The sequence below is a fragment of the Aquarana catesbeiana genome, linkage group LG04 (assembly GCF_042186555.1).
Source record: "Aquarana catesbeiana isolate 2022-GZ linkage group LG04, ASM4218655v1, whole genome shotgun sequence".
In the NCBI taxonomy this organism is placed as follows: domain Eukaryota; kingdom Metazoa; phylum Chordata; class Amphibia; order Anura; family Ranidae; genus Aquarana; species Aquarana catesbeiana.
The window spans coordinates 172,467,816-172,485,118 of NC_133327.1; the positions used below are offsets into that span (position 1 = coordinate 172,467,816).

Here is a 17,303-nt window from a genome sequence, read left to right on the forward strand (position 1 = left end):
CATCTATCAGTGCCCATCAGTGCTGCCAATCAGTGCCGCCTATTAGTGCCCATCAGTGCCACCTATCAGTGCCCATCAGTGCTGCATATCAGTGCCGCCTATCAGTGCCCATTGATTCTACATATCAGTGCCTCCTCATCTGTACCCATAAGTGTCACCTTATTAGTGCCATCTCATCAGTGACGCCTCATCAGTGCCCATTAGTGCAGCCTCATCAGTGCCCGTCAGTGAAGGAGAAAACAAAATTTTATAACAGAAACAAAGAAAAAAATTTTTCTAAAAAATGTTGGTCTTTTTTAGTTTGCCACCAAAAGAAAGCTCTATTTGTGGGAAGAAAATGATAAAAATTTTCTTTGGGTACAGTGTTGTATGACTGCGCAGTTGTCATTCACAGCGCTGAAAATTGTCCTGAGCAGAAAGGGGGGAAAGTGTCCAGTATTGAAGTGGTTAAACACCACATTACATAATTCATCAAGGTTTTTAGGAAAGTCTGACCATACACACATTGATTTTCCAGTTTTTATGATTACTAACAATTGGAATAATTGTTACTATTATTTTAACCGTAAAATATTTTATTATCACTACATTTAGGTCTCCTGCACATGGGTTTATGAAAATAATTTGGCTGAAAAATGCCTCTAATGCTAGAATCTGTATGTGGGTTTATGAGCGTTTATGTGCGTAGGGCATTGAGCCTAAATGCAATCTACTGGCCAGAATGGTAATTTATTAGGGCCATTAGAATACATTTACAGGCATACGCACGCATTTATTATTTATGCTCCAAAGCGCCTCTTGGTTTTTTTTCTGTCTGTAGATGCTTCTCTTCAAATAGCCCTTTATCTACCTCTTGCCCGCTGTATAATTAATTTACGGCGGGAGGTATCCCCTCTCGTTCTGGGGCAACATCATATGGTGATCGCGGTTGCGCCATGTCCCTAGGACACAGCGTGACCCCGATCTCAGTAAAGAGCCGATGAGGCAGCTCTTTACCCATGTGATCGGCTGTGTCCAATCACAGCTGATCACATTTAAACATGGAAATGTCGTTTATTGGCTCTCCTTGCCTCACACTGACAGGGGAGACTGTACAGGTAATCAGGGCACTGATCATCAGTGCTGCCCCAGCAGTGCTCATCAGTGACACCAATCAGTTCCCATCAGTGATGCCAGTCAGTGCTGCCTTTCAGTGCCCATCAGTGCCTAAATATCATTACCCATCAGTCTTCGCCTATCATTGCCCATCAGTGCCACCTATCAGTGCCACCTTTCAGTGCCCATCAGTGCCGCTTATCAGTGCTCATCAGTGCCACAAATTCAGTGGTTGTTTTTGTACCTATAATGTCACAATTGTATTTTAGTTCACTAAATTTTTGTAGAAAGTTCTGTAGGGCCCATTCACACCAGAATTTTTATTTAATATAGGTACTTATATGGTGCTGTCAACTTACACAGCATTTTACATGTATATTGTATATTTACATCAGTCCCTGCCCGCCTAAGAGATCAATGTGGAAGTGAGAGCAGATACCTGTCAAAACTAGGTACCCACTCCCAGAAAAAAAAAAATTACCAAAAGTGGTAGAGCAGGGGGGTGGAAAATTGGAACATCCATTTTTAGGTGAAGTCCTGCTTTAAAGTGGTTATGATTTTAAGGGAACTTGCGTGTATATAAAGGCAAATATTTTTTTTTTGGATTTTATTTTACTTTATTTTATTTTTGTATGAGTGAAAAAGTGTTACATCCATGCTGTTTATGTCCCCACTAGGGAGATTTGCCTATTTCTGTCAGTCCTGGTGACTTTTATAAGAAAGTGAAGGGAAATTGTAGATTTATAGATCTAGATCTGGAAATTGTAGATTGTTCAATAACATGAGGAATTTGGTTGGCCTAATCAGAGGAAAAAATATTCAGCTTGTCATTAAAGAATATGTGATCTCAATGACTTGGAAGAATAGACACACTACTTCCGCTTTGGTTTTATGGCAAACTCAGACAGCCCCCATAAGCTACATATTTTAGTCTTTACCACGCAGAAGCTGATATTGTGTGGAATGAAATTTTGTCTTATGGAAGGCAAGGTAATGTTCATACTGTTGAGTTGGATATTGGACGGAGTCTATGTTTTGTCAGCACGGTATGCTCACTATGGAAAATATTCTCCTATTTGGCAGTTGAATGTTTTGGAAGGATCCTGTGCCATGAATCTAGTACTCTTTTTGGAGACATATTTTTCTATGAAAAGAAAAAGAACAAATTCTAATCTAAAAGCTGTACTGTGACTTGGCATTATGATTGTTTATTCAAGAAAATGTAAGAGCCTTTGGATATAAGCCTGTGATTGGGGAAGAATAAAACTCAGAGTGAGACAAGAAGCCCCACATATCTTTACCTTACTAAATTTCATTTTTAGGCTTTGTTCCCACATGCATACTAAAGCATACACATGTACAAAGGGCAGTGTTTGCCCACATGGGATGTGCAGGTGTTTAGTGCATCCCTGTGCGGACAGTGCCATTCATGTCACTTGGGATGCAGTGGCTGTACAGACACAGTAGCTACTCCCAATTTGTGGGTGCAGGCAGATGTGTGTTCCTGAATGCAGACAGTGTGAGTTTGGGGACACATACCAGCTAGGGTAACCAAGTGTCCCAGATTGCCCGGGACAGTCATTTTGCAGGTCTCTCCCGGGCACCTTCATTCTGGGACAATACAGTGTCCCAGAATGAAACTGAAACAGGCACCCTGCACAGTGCATTCTGTGCCCTGATTGGGCAAAACTTTGCCCAATCAGGGTGCAGTAAAAGCTGGTTGTTAAGGAACAGGGGCCGGGAAGCCCCACGCTGTGTTTTTCTTAATTTTTTTTCAATAGCTGGGTGCCGGCAATTGCAACCACTAGTCAATATAAATGGGATTTGACTCGTTTTGTTTTTTTTTTTTTCATTAGAAATTTCATTTTTGCTGCAGCATATTCTATGCATGCTACAGATTTGCCACTTTACAGGCAGACTAAGGGGACCCCATGATGTACAGAGTATGATGTACAAAGTGACTTAGTTAAAGCAGGTGCACATTGTGTACCACCTGTCTGACCACTGTTTTCTTTTGTTTTTCGAAAAATTGGTAAAAACATTTTTTTGGAGGGGGGGGGGTCCCTTAATGGCAGCCTGGAAATGTAGTCACCCTACTACCAGCACCAACACAGGTGTGAAATTGAGGGCCACGGCTTTGTCTCCTTAATGGGACAGCCTGCATGGGAATGCACAGGGCAACTGTGCATCCCCTGCGGGCAAACATGGCCCTTCTCATGGGTGTATGCTAATGTGATGTAATGTAATATATTGTAACATATTGTGTTTCTCATATTCAGATTTACCATCTTGTAGTCAGAAGGTGGTAAGTGTAAGTCTGGTATTCAAGAGTTCAGGCTTGCTTACTGTGGTGCTGTGAGTACAGGCCTCCATAGTGGGGAATAGTAGGATCCCATAAATCCTGTGAGTGTGAATCCGATCCTGTGAGCAAGGAGCGAAGGGACAAGGCCGAGCCATGCTGTGTGTGTCTATGGGCTAGGGCCAGGGCCTACTGGGGCCAGGAAATGTTTTATTTGCATTTGGATTACCAGGTGAAAACACATGGAAACAAATGTTTGAAAAAAAAAAGTGTTGCAACCACCTCATCTAAAGACTTGTAAGCTGCAACATATTAAATTTGTTTGGGGTTCAGATATGCTTAAAGTACATGAGTTCAGATATGAATGTTGGAATCCCTGAACCTCTCCAGCTGTTCCATTATGTCAGACAGATCCACAAAGCATGTTTAATCAGATAATGTAATAAAAGGAGATGAAAGTGACACAAGCAAGCCCAGCAGATGTAACAAAACTTAATTAAACAGCAAGAAAAATACAGTACATACAGTACACAGTACAGTTTGTTTACTTGGTTAGAAAAACACAACCGTTAACCTTGGTGGTTTTGAATTGCTGTGATGGCATATGATGTAAATGTCTGCTGATGATTTGCAAAACTTTAGTTTAGTGTTACAAATGATGTTTTATGTTCTTGTCTGTAATGCTTATACAGTGACTCACACTCCCCCCCCATGTACTGTACATAACAAAATAGTGTTAGAAATCCAGGATTGCTGACACTCTGCACGGCCCATAGGAAATCAAAGTGCATACAGGTTTTCTTCTGTTCTGAAATGTGCAAACTGCCATGTTGTATCATTTAATCTCAGCACTCGTTTTTCATCATTAATGCTAGTACACGTGTATAATACTGTCACTGTTATATTATGTTTTTTAAAGTTTGTATAGGTGTTTTTACAAGCATGATTTTATTTTTAGTCAATGAAAGTTTTTTTACTAGGCAATAAAAACGCGTTACACAAGTTTTCGCTTGTTTTTCAGGCACTTCCATTGAAGTCTATTGAGGTCAAAATGGGCAACCCTGCCCCAAAAGAAGCTCATGTACTTTTTCAAGTGATGGGCTTTAAGTGATACTACACTTGTGTGCAAACGAGCAATAATCAATACAATGGAAATCCTAGTGTCAGTTGGGGACACTGGCACAAGGGAAGATTACACATATACTGTACATTAAAGTTTCAGTTTGTCAAGGCATTCATTTGGAAATACGCTGTTGGATCACCTAATAATGCTAATGATTCAGCATCTGGTTAACATACATATGGGCCACTTAAAGTTGGCTACGCACAAGCTTGCTGTATTCCTGTTTTCAGAACTGAGAACTAGGAACCAGTCCAAAAATAAAGAGCTATATTACTGCATGGTGTTTAAACCGAACTGGTAAATTGGCCATACAGAGCAAAGCAACAGGCTCAGTTAGCTACCAGCCTCCTTAGCTGCATATACTCCCTTTCTCTTCGCTCTACCACCATTACTTTAGGCAACCAAACTCAAAAAGAAATACCTGGTACTTTCACCTATGGGGAGCATGTGGCCCATTCCCTTTTCTCTCACAGCTGGCACTTGCTGATCGGCTAGTAGGACACCCAACACCCAGCATTGTCACGTTGATGCAGAGAGACTCTTTAGTCCAGTGTAAGGTCAAAATCGAAAAACTCATATAGGCATGCTGGCCGGTTCGCAGACACCCATCCACACACACACTGTACACCGCCATGGAGGCAGACGTGCTGACATCATTGCGGTGTACAGTGTGTGTGTGGACGGGTGTCTGCAAGCCGGCCGGCATTCTTATATGAGTTTTTCGATCTTCCACTTTGTTGTAAGTGCGATATTTTTATTTACAATAAAATAGTTTTATATGGTTTTACACTATGGAGAGTTTCTTTTTATGTCCCTGGTATCCGGATCGCTGGTCCATCCACTGAGCTACGATCCTCTGGTATCTCCCTCTGGTATCTCCACCTTCTCAAGTATTTTATTGTTGGTGATGATCTGATGTCCGGATATCCATCTCAGTTTACAGGCTTGCTATCGCTTGCCCTCTGGTAAGCGTGCAATTTGTACAGTGGAGGTTCACTTTATCTGGTGTCTCTTATCTTCACACGGAAGGATTATTTTAACAATTTTTATTTTCACCGGATGATATTTTTCACAGGATTGTGTTTATTGCTATCTCCTTCTCATTGGGGAGTTGTCACTTCACTTCACATATATGCTAGATGCCCCCTGTTTCTTTAAAGTATCCATACCTTGTGTTTATTTTTTTGGCTGTTGGAGGCAGTATACGGTCTACACTGTAGATCTACAATACAACCATATAATCTTCTTAACAAGAGGATAGAGATCATTAAACGCTGCCCAAGATACAAGGAGTCTTGTACTGTAAATACTTTCAACAACAGGCACACCACCTCGTTCCTACGGTTCCATTGAAAGATTTACCCATAAATGTCCAGAGCTATAAATAAAAAATAAAATAAAAAATTCAACATGGACACAATAGGCAATATAGGGACCACAGTTGGAGTTTTCCATTTCCATTGGGGCTTAAAATGCAAAGCTAGCAAACTTAATTGATTATGGTCTGCAAATATATTTAGGAAATTGGTGTCATGTTATGAATAAAAATCTGCTTTTTTGCTGTTATCATTTCAGAAGTTTCTCCTGGGTAATGGCAGAACTGAAATAGACACAGTATTACCTTAGCCCAGTGTTTTTCACACACGTAGGACACCCAACGTTAGAAGTGATTTATTCTTCCAAAGAAAACACAATGCTACTGACTAGTATTCCAGTGTTTCTCTTTTCCCTCAGTTTTTCTCCCTTACTCAGCTAACCTGACCCCAATGCTGATTGGAGATGGGCAGAGAAGGGGCAAAAAAGGATGCTGTCCTCCTTAGCAACCGATTATGTCATTGGTTGTGAGGACACTGGAGGCTGGAAGGTTCTAATACTGTGCAATGAAAACCTGTGGCTTTGTGTAACATTTCTGGGCAATTTTTAGGGCAATTTTGGGGTATTTTGCTAAGGCCCCCTTGAAGAAACTTGAAGGCACCCCAGGGTGCCTTGGCATCCTGGTTGAAAAGGGCTGCCCTAGACTCTATTCCAGCAACTATTGTCCTGATGTTATCAAACTTTAAGGCTGGGTTCACACCATTGCGAATTGGATGTGGGAATTGGATGTGGGTTTCCCGCATCCAATTCGAAATAGCATCAGATTTTGAGCGTTTTGCACAAAAATGCAGCGCATCTTTTGGTCCGTTTCAGGTCCGAATTAAGCCCAAAATTAAATGAACTAGGACGCACCGGATCCCTGCTGTGAGCCGGATGCGGCAATGGTGTGAACCCGGCCTGAGTGTTCGAACAGTAATGATTTATTGGTTTGCTGTGCTTGCTTTTTATCCCCAGTTTTGTAGAGTATGAGTTCTCATGCACACTGGATGTTTTTACAGCTGCTGTTTTTGGCTTCAAGGTTTGTTTCTGCAGCCAGTAAACTCCCCAGCATGTTATCCTATGTGTCCATGCAACATAGGCTTTTATCAGCGTTTTTTGGCAGGGGCCTTTTCTGGCTGGAGTTTTTCAGCTGTAAAAACGCTCTAACGCTGAACAACGTGGCTGTTCTGTGTTTATGAGCATTTTTGAGCCATAAGCCTTTGTGGGAGTATGTGCATGTGCTCCCACTGTTGGAGACGCTCATATTTTTACAAGAGTTAGGACTGCAGGAAATACAGGGTGCCGGGAAGAGGCTCTGCAGCTTACGCATGCTTTTGCAAATGTGTGCTAACTAAACCCCTGTTTTTAACGCATACTGTTGGACAGGTTAATTCAGTTGGTAAGCAGACTGGTTGGTGAGTTGAGCTGAGAATTTTCTCTGGTTTTGTCTTTGTGGGAGTATAGTCTTGCTAAAATAACACTAAAAAACCTTAACACTAAAATATGCAAAAATGCTACAAAATGTGGCGTTTTTAACGTGGCGTTCTACAGCTAAAGCTACTGGTATTTTTTATAGTGACCAGTTTAAGGACTGCAGCTCAGAATGTAAAAGGAGGATATTATATCTGACACAGCACCAAAAATATGTGTTCTCTGATCTCCAGTGCAGAACCGTTAGTTAGAAGTATGTGAATAATGTTCTGACATCCAAAGGCGAGGCTTTGGCTAGACTGATGTGGAGGGGTGGAGGGAAGGAAAGCGCTGTTTGTCTGTATCCCATTATGAATCAGAGGAAGTTATTGTCTGTGAAGCACACTGTGCGCTCTGTACATTCTCAGGCACATTTTGTTTTCCGGACACTCATTCACTTAGAGTCTGTCCAGGAGGAGTGTAACTGTCATCTACAGCTGATGGCAAGGAAATGTATGGAGTTATGTATGTGCATCTCAAGAGGAGGCTTCTGAGGTCTTAGCAAAGTTGCATAGTCTCCCGTGACAGGCAATTTAAGGTATTCCAGAAAATGCCCTTCTGGGCAAAACCTTTGCTGACATGCCTTTTCTTTAAACAATGCAAATTCTCATTACTACATGTACAGTAAAACATTTTTAGATCCTGTCCAGGTAATGTTAAAAAGTACTAGCTTTTTGCATTGAGCTTTCTGTGCTAAAATCTACTTTATAGCTCTTCCTTCTGGCCTTTCTAGACAAAGCACTAAATGAATGTCTGCACTGAAAATATTGTGCCGTAAAAGAAGAATGAAGCAATGTCCGACAAATGAAAGTTTTTTTTTTAAGATAAACACTGTTTAGGAACATGTAGTCCAAGGCTGAGGTTATTGATCTGCATTTGCGTGTGTAATCCCTCCTCTGCCATTTCATTGTGCTCTAATATATTCTGCTTCTTTCTTCCAGGAATAAGGACTGAGAAGACTGACATTCTGCTAAAGGTCTCCCAAAGACGGCTGCAAGTGGACAAGTAATGGGGTTTCCAGATAAAAAGTGTTCATGAGGTAACAGAAGGAAACACAGGAATACCTTCCCTTCCCTTACCCTTTCCCCTTTTTTTGTTAGCCCACAGACAAGAAATGGGTCAAAAGATCTCAGGGAGCATCAAGTCTGTGGATGTGCGGGATCCACCTTACAGACCAGTCAAGAGGGAACTGAGGGGTCCAGACTTTTGCAAGCCTGCACGATTAGATATGCTGCTGGACATGCCTGTGGCCACTTTGGACGTTCAGTATAAGCATGCATGGAATAATGAGGATCGGTCTTTGAATATTTTTGTGAAAGAGGACGACCGACTGACGTTCCATCGACACCCAGTTGCACAAAGCACAGACTGCATCCGAGGGAAGGTTGGCTATACAAGGGGCCTTCATGTTTGGCAGATTCATTGGCCCACCAGGCAAAGAGGAACCCATGCTGTTGTTGGAGTATCAACTGCTGATTCCCCTTTACATTCTGTTGGATATACTTCACTGGTAGGAAGCAATAGTGAGTCTTGGGGCTGGGACCTAGGACGAAATAAACTCTACCATAACTGTAAAAACCAACCTGGTGTTACATATCCAGCCTTTTTAGAACCAGATGAATCATTTGTACTCCCAGACTCCTTGCTGGTAGTGTTAGATATGGATGAGGGGACTCTTAGCTTCATAGTCGATGGACAATATTTAGGAGTTGCCTTCAGAGGATTCAAAGGGAAAAAACTTTATCCTATTGTTAGCGCTGTATGGGGTCACTGTGAAATTACAATGCGATACATCAATGGACTTGATCGTAAGTATTACATTCATGTTCCATCTAGCTCATAGCAAATTGTTTGCAAATCATAACAAAATATGTTTGTGAGTGTGTACACTTATCTTATTATACAGTGTATCCTTTGACATACATTTACTATTTAATTCAGTTAATGATTGAGGTCACTGTGACATTGTAAGCATTATATGGCTTAAAGATGGAGAATATAAAAATACAAATGCAGATGAAAATTTATTTCATAGTTCCTCTGAAGAATGAGTAATTCGGGAAGCAATGCTGCAATTGTAAATGTCCTAAATTGCACAGAATTCAAGGGTGAGATTGCCTATAAAATGAATGTCTGTGGGTTATCCCAAGCTTGTGCAAACAGGCTCACTCATTGATCTCATTGGAGATGGGTTGTCAGAAAAGTTGGCCTGCAAAATGCATAAATATGTGCACTCTTTGAACCATTGTCTTTTGTCTGTGACTAGAGCTAAGCTAGCTATATATATATCAAAGGAAAATCACATGGGTAGGCACAATCTAACCATCTGAAGGTGTTTTTAGGTAAAGTTTCAGTTATAAACTTAAATGCCTAGGTCACCCAAACAATCATGTTTAGAAAATGCATGAAGAGACAAATACCAACTCCTCTCAGTGGAGTAAAGCCTGGTACACACTCCTGCCCCACTGCCGGCTTATGGCAGACAGACGGGTTGTATATAGGCTGAATGTTGGATGTTTTTTTTTTAACCGGCAAATGTCCCCCAACATTCAGGCCATGTGTACTCGGCTTAAGGCTATAATACTTGAAATGAAAAGCAAATATGTGCTCTTTACTTCTATTCTCATATAATATTTCATTTAATGATAATACTGATATTTTATATTCTGTATCTAGTCTTGTGGAATTACAGAAAGTATATGTTGTGAGTCTTACTTATGCATTGCAGTGTGTTATGATACAAAAAAAATACAGCAGGTACAGTTTTAGGTCATTTGTATTATACTAGGCAGTTCATTCTAATGAATGGGCTGCCATATCACAATGAATGTTAAGACACAACATAACATGGGTTAAAATGCAGTGGACAAGACCAGCATCAATGGGCCCATAAAGAATATATTGTTAGTTTTGTAAAGAATAGGAGACAGGTAGAACTCTTGTTGGGTTGTTACTGCTATCCGGGCTGTGTTAGAAAAATGTACCTATGGTGACATCCGTTTAATCAGACAAGAAATTAGAGAACATCTGAAAAAGGACAAAGACGGAAACAAGAACACGGAATAGGGATCTAGCCTTCCTCTACTCCATACTACTAAAAAATGCAATTCTCTCTGTGTTGCTGTTGGAAATTTGTCTTTATTTCCTGTCTGATTAAACTGTTGTCACCAGAATAGTAATCAGGGCTTTTTTTCAGCGGGAAAAAAAGCCCTAATAGTAATTGAGGTGAAATCTCTCTATTGGAGCCCTGGATTGCTGTAATACCCTAACAGAGTTTCTGATCCTTCCAGGACTACAAACATAATAAAAATAGCTAGATATACAATTGTAATATGGTAAGGCTGAACACTTTAGTAGATAAACACCTAAGGAACTCATTTGTAGTCTTCAAACCAGTCATGCAGAGGATGCTGCCAAATAATTTTTTGGAGCTTTGTCTATTGTGGTCAGTGGAAACACATGTTCTTTGCTCCCCTAAATAGTCACGAAAACGGAACTGACTCAGCTACGCAAAAAATATTTCTACTTGTAATATTATTATCATCATAATCCTCATTGTCGTAAAACCACTAATAGAAAATGCGATAGAGCAAGTCTCAGCCATTCGTACATTGTGTCAGATTATGTTTGTCATATACCATAGAATATAGTGTAACCGCAGGAAGCACACAGCCAACTTTACACACTGAGAACAGAGGAATACAATGGCACACATAAGCCTGTTCTTAGAAAGTACATTAGTCCCACTCATGCACTACATACAGCATTTTGTCAGCTTTCCTGCTGTTAGTACACAATGCTCTCTGTAGCAGGATAAGAACATTTAGCAAGTCAGCAGAATGTTGACATCTGTGTGGCTCTCTCCCCCTGACTTTAACCCTGCACAGGTTGCTCAATAATGTGGAGGCAGCGACCAGCAAAATGTGCGCTTACCAAGGTGGTTTTTATTCTTTTTTTTTTTTTTTGGTTTTGCTTTGCCAGTAAACAAAATTCCTGAGAGCTGAAGTATTCTGGAGAGATTTTTTTTCCCTTTCATTTTCTTGGAATCCTAAATTAAACTACCTTAGACCTACCAAGGTACAACAAGATACAACTTCTATAGAGATACTGTACTTAACTACAAAAAGTTAGGTGCACAATATAAAAAATATAGTGTAGCACTAAATAAAAGTTGATTAAATATAACTTAATTAAGTATAAAAACATATAAGATGTCATGATAAGTCCCTACATGTAGCTTCAAATGACTGTCCATCACTAAACAGGTCAAATAGAAAGGGGCTCCCTCTTGGGGCATAGACTCACTGTTCAGCTCAAAGAATCCAAGATGCCGGAGAGTTGAAGCAGAACCTTACCCATAACAGTTTGTTAACAATTAATGTTCTTTAACAAAAGAACATACATTCCACATTGATAATTATGGTACCAAAATGAGTGTGTGCTGTAACCTCCAGCATTGTTCCTGTTTCTTCTTGCTGGAGGCTGTCATTTTGTTGAAGCCCAGAGCCATCACTTCCTTATTGGAAACTCTCCCCTTCTCCTTGATTTTAAAAACTATATGTTACTTTCTTTCAAATAAAATATGTACATTTCCAGCCTTGTTTGAATGTCTTGGCTTAGCTAGAGAGGAAGGCTGACAGAAGCTTGAGATGTAACTGTTTTGTGTCTACCTGGCAGCAGAATTTGTCCTGTCACCTCACCTGGTTTATTTTTTTCCTCCCCCCAATCACAGTGTCATTCTTGTTGATTTTTACCCCCTTCAGGTACAGAAAATCTCCTTTCTTTGTCTCAAATGTGAGACATCAGGTGTCTATTTAGACTCCTGATATTTCATCAAAGCCCCCCAACAGGGCTGTAAAAAATATCTTAAAAAAATCATATTGTGGAAGAAAAAAAAATGTAAACAATAATAATAATAAAAACTATTAAAAATAAAAACTATTGACACCAATCTCTGACCTACTGACACTGCCCACTGCCCTATTGACGCTGTCCATTGCTCTGCTGACACCATCCTCTGCCCTACTGACACTGTCCACTGCCCTACTGACACTGTCCTCTGCCATACTGACACTGTCCTCTGCCCTACTGACACTGTCCACTGCCCTACTGACACCATCCTCTGCCCTACTGACACCGTCCTCTGCCCTACTGACACCGTCCTCTGCCCTACTGACACTGTCCACTGCCATACTGACACTGTCCACTGCCATACTGACACTGTCCTCTGCCCTACTGACACTGTCCACTGCCCTACTGACACTGTCCTCTGCCCTGCTGACACTGTCCACTGCCCTACTGACACTGTCCACTGCCATACTGACACTGTCCGCTGCCCTACTGACACTGTCCTCTGCCCTACTGACACTGTCCACTGCCCTACTGACACTGTCCTCTGCCCTACTGACACCATCCTCTGCCCTACTGACACTGCCCACTGCCCTATTGACACTGTCCATTGCTCTACTGACACCATCCTCTGCCCTACTGACACTGTACTCTGCCCTACTGACACTGCCCACTGCCCTATTGACACAGTCCGTTGCTCTACTGACACCATCATCTGCCCTTCTGACACTGTCCACTGCCCTGCTGACACAAACCTCTACCTCAGGTACATTTCCACCTCTCAAAGGTTGCCTACCCCCGGTATAGAAAAGTATTTATAATGTTTTGCAAAGCTATATCTGCAACAGGGTCCAGCCTGAAGTGATCTATCAGGACTTTATTTTCTGATGAAAGTTCCACTTTAAACTAGCCATACACTTTTAGATGTCTCTTATTAAGCCCCTCGGGGCAAACAAAAGAAATTCCCCCATCCATGCTAGTCAGCGTGGATAAAGGAATCTCTCCTGCCGACTATTGTCTTCAGCAGCAAGCAGTAATATGGCTGCTGGATAACTGAACAGTGAGTGCATCGAATTAGATGCAGTCATTGCTTGGTTGACTATTTTCGAATAGTCAGTATATCGGCTCCTGCGATAAAAGTCGATCTAAAAATTAAATTTAATGTGTTGTCCGATTTAGCAAGAAGTGGGTGAAATTTGGGTAATGTATAGGCAGCTTAAAGTGGTAGTAAACCTGCATTTTGATTTTTACCTTCAGGTAAGCTTATAATAGAGCTTACCTGTAGGTAAAATGAATATCTCCTAAGCGTGCACCGTTCTAGCGAGCATCAGCTGGTGACGTCACTGGCGCATGTGCTCTAAGGGAACGGCATACCCGTGACGTTCCTTCAGAGCCATGGCCAAAACCCGTAAGGAAGACCGGGTGAAGATGGAAGCCTCTGCATCGGTGACAGCATACTTCTGGAAGGCATAGTTTCAAGGTCTTTCATAATGTGCTTTTTTTTCATATCCAAAAGTTTACTACTGCTTTAAAGAGGCGCAGAAAAACCTACATTTTACAGCACATTACCACAATGCAATTTAACACACATTGAATTTGAATTTGTAAAGGGGGTCTTTGTTTTTGTGTGTGGTAAGGTGCACCACCAACCCCTTTGATTTGAATTAACCGGTAACGAACAATGACACAATGTGATAACACAGTGCATAGTGTGAATGGGCAAAAAGCATCAAATGATCCTAACAATGATTTTGATTCATGGTTGCTACACTTTGCTCCGTCTTGTAAATAAGCATGCCATTGTCTGCCCAGCTGGTGGTGTTTTACCAGTAATGTGCAGTACAGTTAATGCAGAAGGTCATCACCTCTACCACAAATTGAAAAAGCGAAGGGTTTTAGAGTAGTTAAAACTTAACTGGGTAATATTTAGTTTGCTAAACACTGTGTATCATAAATAATTGACATTTTAAATACAGCTTTCATCTTTATTTGTATCCTTTATTGCATCTCAGTGCTGCTGATACCTCCATCCCCTTTCACACACTTCCCGCACTGGCTCCAGCAGCAGCCGCACATCATTGCATTGGACAGGTTGACAATACCCGTGTAATTTGTGTCGGCAAGGCCGCTGGTAGTCTCCATCGGAGGTGCATGTGATAGGGTGGCATGCAACCCAGGATAACAATAGGAAGACAGTTGTCACCCACTAACAGATCGTTCCCGAACATGGACCTTTATGGTAGGATAACCAGGTAGCTTTTTTTTAATGAAAGTTGAGTATTTAATAGGATTTAAAACAAAATTTGAAAACACATTAATGTTTTGCCCATGCTGTGTAAATTCTGGTGTATTTCCCCTACCTGGGAAGCCTACAGAAATGCATGGCAGTGCGTGGCTGTACGTGGGTGCATGCGTAAACATTTGTGTAGCTAAAGATTGTTTGGCAAGAATAGAAAATTTTCTATTCTTCTAACACACTCATACGCTATACGAGTGTTTATGTGAATACAGCCGCACACAGCTGTATGCAGCACCTAGGTCACCCAGCAGGGGGCAGGGGCATACGCCAAAGTTTATGTTGCATGGGCTCAGGGCACCCATGTGCAAGAGCCTTTAGGGCTTAAATTAGTTTTTGTGACTTATGCATACTAGGCAGATTCCTGATGATTATTCCATTATGCCATTGTGTCAACATTACATTCATAATTCTAGAACTGTATATTGCAGCAAATATTGAGTGGTTTAAAACTGCCTTGCTTGTTAATGTCCCCATCCTGTTATCAGACCTGGTTAGTTTGCACTATCCTCAGTGTAAGCGATCCACACAGCCTGGCTGATGAACATCTATTATTTATGTCTGAGAAAGACTGGAAATAACCAGTCGTGCACCTGAATAATAACCCTGGGCCAGCAGATAGGTTGATTGATTTAACAAGTGAATTATCCCTGCTTGTTTACTCTGCATTTCTCAGCAGGGCTGATTGCTATGGAAGTGTAAATGTGTGCTGTTTGGAAAGCTGCCTTCAGCCCTGGCACTCCAAGAAGGATGTTTGACTTGGCAGTACAAGCATGCCCTACTATTCCTTCCTACTGTTACTTCCAAAACACGACAATAGACGTGTTTTGGAAGGTGGCCTCATCATGCACAGGACTTTTTAATATGAGTAGGTATCTTTAAATTTTAATGATCAGCTGTACCTCCTGAATTGCATTTACACCTGTGATTAGATGTGAGAACCTCTGATGGGGTTCCCATGGCTAGCTGCGGGAGGCAGCCCCATTAAAAGCAATGGGAAGCTGCTGGCTCCTGCAGCTAGTTGTGACCACTTGCATGTAATCACTCATGCAGCAATCAAATGCGAGCGTCGGGAGCCAGCGGCCTCCCATTGTTTTCAATGTGGCTGCCCCCAGCTAATCACGGAAACCCCCGCTTGGGTTCTCACATCTTATTGGAGTGCTGGTGTGTTTGCGGGTGTGAATACACCCTAAAACAGTTATTGGTAGATGAAGACTACATAAACATAGACCATGCATGGTCAGTGCACCCAGAGTTGATAATATGGTTAAGGGTGGGTACTGGGTGTTTGAATCCTCCTACCTTTGTTTTGTTTTTATCCTAGATATGTGATGACTGTAAGTATTATTCACTAAGCTATAATGATTGTTACTTACAATAATGACCATTATTTTTAGTAGTAAGTAAGAAATAATGAAACAAGAGAGTCTGGCACTGGTAACACTGGTATCTTAAAGTGGATGTAAACCCGATTCATGAAATTTGAGCTGGGCACATTTCTGCAGTGTTTTTTTTATCTCTCTTCAAAGCAGTATGTCCCGTAGCTGTCTCCTGCTCCGTTCTTCTGTTATCAGCCTGATAACGTCTGACAAGTTCTCCATATGATAAGATAAGCCTGAGTTTTGTGTTGGGGAGGATGCTATAAGTAGATTAGCAGAGCCCTGAATTTTCAACAAACAGAGTTGAAAGTCTCTGCCTATGAGGAGATGGGGGGGGGGGGTGCCTTTCCTCCAATCAGCTGTCTTGGCTGTATGCCCAGACTCCACTGTAGTGTTAACCAGGAAGAGAAAATCTCCTAACACAATCTGAACTTTCTAAACAGTATATAAAGAGGAATACAGCAAATATACATGTAAAACTTATATCAGGAGATTTGTTTCATCCTTGTGTATCATCTGAGGCTGTTCAATTCACTGGGTATATATGAGGGTTTACATCCACTTTAAGTACTAGGGAGGAAAGTCTTTGGGTCAGAAGATCCTAGTGCAGGAGTGGTGAGTGTACAAACATTAGAGGAGAGTTAAATTGGCCATACACTGATCTAAATTTTGCCGGTCCAGCAGGAACCAGCTGACTTTCGAGCAGCTGGTGTCTTTCCATGCTCCGCAGAAGTTATTTCTTTAATCGACTTCTGTCAAAGGGACATGCTAGAAAATGTTCAGTGTATTCTGCTGCTCCCAGAATACAATGTCCTGGTGGGGGTTTCCTCTGTCCACATTGTTGTTATGAATGGAGGAAACTGTTAGTTTTTATTGTTCGGCCCATCAGCTGCATGAAAAAACCCCGTATGACCAACCTTCCTGCTAGGATTACAGGGAAAGTTAGTGTAAAGACCACTTAAAGAAGAAGTCCAGCCTGAGCTCCTTTGGCTGGGCTTCTCCCAATGGATCACAGGAGTGCAATTTGTTTTGCACTCCTGTGACCCGGTTCAGTCCACTCTCTGCTGACATCACAGAAATCAATCCAGGCACCGCGTCATTCCGACCACAGAGTCTGGATCCGCGAGGTGCCTGAACTAATACTCATCTCAGCCTCTCAGTGAGCCACTGAGAGCCTGAGATGGCCGTTCCCCGCCCCTCCACAGCTCAGCACTCCAGCGAGCGAGGAGGAGCAGAGCAGGAGAGCTGCTGGTTGACAGTCAGCAGCTCTCTGCTCGGGAAGCTGTGAGAACCAAGCCATCAGCGATGTTCGATCGCTCGGTTCTCAGTGTAGAGGCAGTGATGCTGCATCCACCTGGGTAAGTATGATGGGGGAAAACCCCCCAAACCCATACTTCTCTTTTAAGCTTCTCTTCTTCAATCTATGGGCAAAAATCAACC

At 41.7% G+C, this 17,303-nt stretch overlaps 1 protein-coding gene across 2 annotated transcripts in view; it reads left to right on the forward strand.

Moving 5' to 3' along the window:
• The window catches only part of SPSB4 (splA/ryanodine receptor domain and SOCS box containing 4), a 209,577-nt gene that overhangs the window by 86,356 nt on the left and 105,918 nt on the right, over positions 1-17,303 (forward strand). The window contains exons 1-2 of one of the 2 annotated variants that reach the window (XM_073625929.1): positions 7,672-7,878; positions 8,282-9,148. In XM_073625929.1, coding sequence (XP_073482030.1) covers positions 8,455-9,148 — 694 coding nt within the window. In that variant the 5' untranslated portion in view covers positions 7,672-7,878; positions 8,282-8,454. Of the gene's footprint in view, positions 1-7,671; positions 7,879-8,281; positions 9,149-17,303 lie in introns of those variants that run through there. The other variant, XM_073625928.1, reaches the window with a different exon arrangement.